The following is a 4734-nucleotide window of genomic DNA, read 5'->3' as shown; positions in this document are numbered from 1 at the left end:
GCACGGTAAAGAAAGGACAGCAGTTTGCAACGAGCTACAGCCAGCCTGACCCGACCAGGGGAGCACCACCTGCATCGCACGACCTAGGACAGAGCAGGCTCTAGTGACACTCAGGGGCACATTAGCGCAGTTGCTCCAAGGTACCCAGGGCTGGTGATTGGCTGTGACTCGCGTCCTTCTGGATCAGCCCGGCCCCGGTTCCCGGTGATTGGCTGGAGCCGTGGGCGGGGCTCCGAGGAGGCAGCCCTGGTGCGGTGCTCAGCGAGAGGCGGACTCAGTGTATCGGCAACCGGGAGAGAAGCAAGGACACGCAGCTGCCCTCCGCCGCCCTCCTCCAAATGAACGGTCCCCCCCACGGATGTAAGCAGCAGAGTCCGGGGGACAGAGACACCCAGAGTTGGGAGAGCGCGCACCGCGACAGCCCGGAAGCAGGGGACTCGGGCATCGCCTTCTACCGGCTACCTTTCTCGCACGGCGGAGCCCCCGGGCGACCCCAGCTCCCGCCCGCAGACCCGCTCCGACAGGCCCAGCGCCTGCCCATCAGGGTGCTCAAGATGCTGAGCGCTCATGGGGGTCACCTGCTGCACCCGGAGTACCTACAGCCGCTGTCCGCCACCCCGATCAGCCCTATAGAGGTAAGAGTCGCAAGAACTGGAAACGATACCACCTCTTAGGCGCACCTATCACGGGCAGCCCTAACCACACATGGTCCCGTTTGACCCCCAAACAACCGTACCCGGTATGTCCTAACCTGCTCCTACCCGACAGCTTGCCCCCCATCCCCGTCTGTGGTCGTAATCTACCCCGTTGAGTTGTGGATCATACTTGTTTCGCAGCTTACTCTATTGTACCGCCTTAGCGGGCTATTGTAACCCCTCTGCACACTTACCTACCTAATCATGTTCTGAGCTCCTCAACATCATAGTGCACCCCTAAAAGTCCCTATGCCATCTGCATAGACAGGACCTGCCACCCAATGTACTTCACACCTCACCCTACAGCCCTGACGCCTACTGCACTTTCAACTATCACACCCCGTCACCTGCATTCCACTATGACAGAGGTCTTCATTTGTTGTGCGCCCTACAAATATTCGGCTGAGATCACCCTCCAGCACTCCAAACCGTGGCTGATTTTAGTGAACTGCTGACACAACTCCCACGCGCGTGCCCCGCTCCTAGTCGGAGGTGTAGATGGCAAGAACCCGTGGTCAATATATTCGCCCCTATACAGCGTCACTGCTCTACCTACATTCGCCCCTGTAGCCGCTTGTGGTTTATCGGAGGAGTCCACAGTGACAGGCGAACCTCTCCCGAGTCCTGTCTGCCGTTGCCTGTGTCCCCAGTGGGCCTTGCACGGGTCAGTCTGGAGCCCACTAAGTGCCAAGATACCGAGGCCTCTATGCGCTGTGCGGCTCCTGCACCTCTATCAGTAGGCAAACCGCAAGAAGCCCCCCCCCCCCCCATACACTTACTTATCTCCACTGAGCACACCTCGCAGTTATCCTCTTCTCTTAGTCTATTACCGCCCACCCCAAACCCTTCACTCCAAGGGGCCTCCTAGACTGGGGCATCCTCACACCTTAGGGTGTGGTCCGTTCTCCCCTCCAGCGCCCCGGCCCTGCTGGCTGGAATGCTGCAGCAGCGCACACGATTTGTATGTAAACGCTTTATTGAAACTACTTCCACCCTCCTTACAACACATTCCGGATTATGGCAATATCTCGCATTCTTCCTGGTTGTGCATTTTAGAAACATGGGATTTAGCACCCAGGGCAAGCAGCAAGATAGACAACTTAAGTTTCTGGTGAACATCCACCTATATATCCTTCGCCAAGCGGGGACCAAAAAGAGTATCCCCAGAACATTAAACATATTAACCTACATAACTCCTTTCGTTATTGCCAACAGTTATTTGTATTACCAATCTAACAGGATGTCAGACGGAGGGCTGCCACGAGGATATTTTTAAGCGTACCTTCTGCGGGGGGTGGGTTTGGGTTAACTCTAAAAGCATGTCTTCCTTTGTGGTCATGGTGTCTAATGTACGGGGTTATGGTCAAACCCTTTGGACCAGAGGCTGTTGCTCTGAATCTGTGTTTTTTCTTTGTGTTGGGATTCATTGTAGCGCCACGAGTTTTTAGATGGTTATGAAGCGCTGTATAACTTTTAAAATACTATGTTAGGTCACAAACTAGGGTGGGTTTATTGCGTTGTGGTGTCGTCACCTTGTGCCTAGGCTAGTAAAAAGTCACTGCTGTATGTCAGTCTTTTGGCCTAAAGGGTGGTTAAGTGTTGGTTAGTGACTGGTCCCTTGTACTGTGTAGACTAGAGTGAGTGCTCTGTATGGGTTGTTACAACGTTGCACTGTGTTTTATTGTAGTGTGATCTCTATGTAGGGTGTTCCCCTTTGGTTGGGTATCCTAGACGCCTCTCGGGCACAGTGGAAGCAACAGAACAAGCTGCTAACATGGTTCTCCTCTTTCTCTCTCCCCACAGCTGGATGCCAAGAAGAGCCCCCTGGCGCTGCTGGCCCAGACCTGTTCCCAGATCGGGAAGCCGGATCCCCCGCCATCGTCCAAGCTCAGCTCGGTCACCTCCAGCGACAAGGAGTCCAGCAGGTCCTCGTCGTCTTTGAAGCAGTCCTCGCACGGAGAGGGCCCCCCAGGCGACGACAAGTCCAGCTTCAAACCCTACTCCAAGGGCATCGGGTCCGGGGAGTCCCGCAAGGATCCGGGCGGCTCCTCGGCCTCTGCGGGGGACAAGGCCGGCTTCAGGGTGCCCAGCGCCGGCTTCTCATCGTCGCCCTCCTCCCGGGTCAGCTCCCCGGGCCAGCACTCGGACTGCCAGGAGAAAAAGGAGCCGGAGGTGGTGAAGCCCAGCCCGGAGCCCGCCTCCTCCTCCCAGGCCCGGCTCAGCAGCACCAGCAGCTCGGGCTCCGAGTCCGGCCACGGGGAGTGCCTGTCCGGCGGCGGCAGCAAGGCCTCCGAGCTCGGCTCCTCGGGCCACGTGGCGCCCGTGTCCCCCTACAAGCCGGGCCACTCTGTCTTCTCGCTGCCGCCCTCGGGCCTGGGCTACCACGGATCCATAGTGGGCGCCTACGCCGGCTACCCGTCGCAGTACATGTCCGGGCTGGAGCACGCCAAGGCCGGCCTGGTGGGCAGCCAGCTGCACGGCTCCCTGGGCCTGCCGGGCAAGGGCTCGAGCTCCAGCCCCCTGACGGGCGCCTCGCCCCCCTCGTTCATGCAAGGATTGTGCAGGGACCCTTACTGCCTGGGCTACCACAGCGCCTCCCACCTGGGCAGCAGCAGCAGCTGCTCCACCTGCGTGCACGAGCCGGCGTCCCTCAAGGCCGGATACCCGCTGGTGTACCCCTCGCACGCGCTCTCCTCCAGCGTCACGCCCACGCTCTCCGGACACCCCCTCTACACCTACGGCTTCATGCTGCAGAACGAGCACGTGCCGCACATATGCAACTGGGTGTCGGCGAGCGGGCCCTGCGACAAGCGCTTCGCCTCCTCCGAGGAGCTCCTCTCGCACCTGCGAACCCACACCGCCATGCCCGGGGCGGAGAAACTCTTAGCCGGCTACCCGGGCTCCAGCCTCAGCTCGGCGGCCTCCTGCCACCTGCACCTGCCGCACTCGGGCGGGCCCGGGAGCCCCACCACGCTACCGGGCTCCTTCTCCCTGCGGAGCCCGCACAGCCTGGGACTGAACAGGTACCACCCGTACGGCAAGAGCCAGTTTTCGGCCGCGACGGGGCTGCCCGTGCCCTCTCTGCAGGCCGCCGGACCTTACTACTCCCCATATGCACTATACGGACAGAGACTCACTTCCGCCTCGGCGCTGGGCTACCAGTGAGCCACACCTCTCCCACCGGACTGTGTATTTATTAAACTGTATTTTAGCTTAAAGCTGGGAATATAAGTGCATTATTCACACCAATGAATCCATGGTATGCAAACAGTCTGTGTCCAAAAAATCGTTTACTTTTTTTGTTGCAGTTTCTAATCTTTTTCTCCTTTGCCTTATTTTTTCCAAACGTTTGCTTTCATTTTCCGAGGAATTTCTTGCATGAACCTTTAAAAGACATTTCCCCTATCCCCTCTTTTCTTTTTATTTGTACAGTTAAAAGAGATGTAATATTTTTTGTAATGTATTGAATGGGGGGATTTGATGGCGGGGGCCGTCAGACTTGACTTGGTAAGTCCTATTTTGTTAATAAATCAAATCTTGGATATATATTTACATTGCGTTCTTCTCGCATTTCCACGGATACTTACAATTAAGCTGTTTTGGGGTTTCCTGAAAGATCATACCGATTGGTGGTGAGAACACGTATTCTTTAAACTCCACAAAGGTTCACTAACACTATCAAAAAAGTGTGTTAAGTCAAATCATATGTTGGCATGTTAATGAATACATATTTTTGTTTGCTAATAGTTCTATATTGTTATCCCTTCTGAGCTAAACATTTTTCATAAAATTGTAACAGCAGTGGCTTTAAACTGCATGGGGATTGGCATCTAAAAGACATAAATGGCGCTTGTGCGCCCTCTAGTGTGCGCAAGTGCAACTTGTGAAAGTTACTCAATACCCCCACTTTGAGAAGCCCGAATGCTTCGGGATAATTTATCGAAATGTTGGCGTATGAAAGGTGTACGTGTTGGTGTATGGTGCTTGTATTTAGCGTCGCTTTAATGAATCTGCGAAGTGAGATATATGGGCTAAATTT

The 4734-nt window shown here is 55.5% G+C and overlaps 1 protein-coding gene across 1 annotated transcript; it reads left to right on the top strand.

Moving 5' to 3' along the window:
* The first annotated feature begins 244 nt into the window (after nt 1–244).
* Nucleotides 245–4243, top strand: ZNF703 (zinc finger protein 703). The gene is made up of 2 exons (XM_078666125.1): nt 245–635; nt 2499–4243. Exons 1-2 carry the CDS (start codon nt 339–341, stop codon nt 3858–3860), a joined length of 1659 nt encoding a protein of 552 aa, XP_078522251.1. The 5' UTR covers nt 245–338; the 3' UTR covers nt 3861–4243.
* Nucleotides 4244–4734: the final 491 nt, after the last annotated feature.

Source organism: Lissotriton helveticus, chromosome 11 (genome assembly GCF_964261635.1).
Source record: "Lissotriton helveticus chromosome 11, aLisHel1.1, whole genome shotgun sequence".
Taxonomy (NCBI): Eukaryota; Metazoa; Chordata; class Amphibia; order Caudata; family Salamandridae; genus Lissotriton; species Lissotriton helveticus.
The sequence above is the reverse complement of the archived record's forward strand: the minus strand, read 5'-3'. Positions and strand labels throughout refer to the sequence as shown.

Bases quoted from the DNA above. Each gene is read 5' to 3' on its own strand.
- ZNF703 (XM_078666125.1), top strand. From the start codon at position 339: ATGAACGGTCCCCCCCACGGATGTAAGCAGCAGAGTCCGGGGGACAGA. The intron at 636-2,498 runs GTAAGAGTCGCA...CTCTCCCCACAG, and splicing joins CCCCGATCAGCCCTATAGAG to CTGGATGCCAAGAAGAGCCC.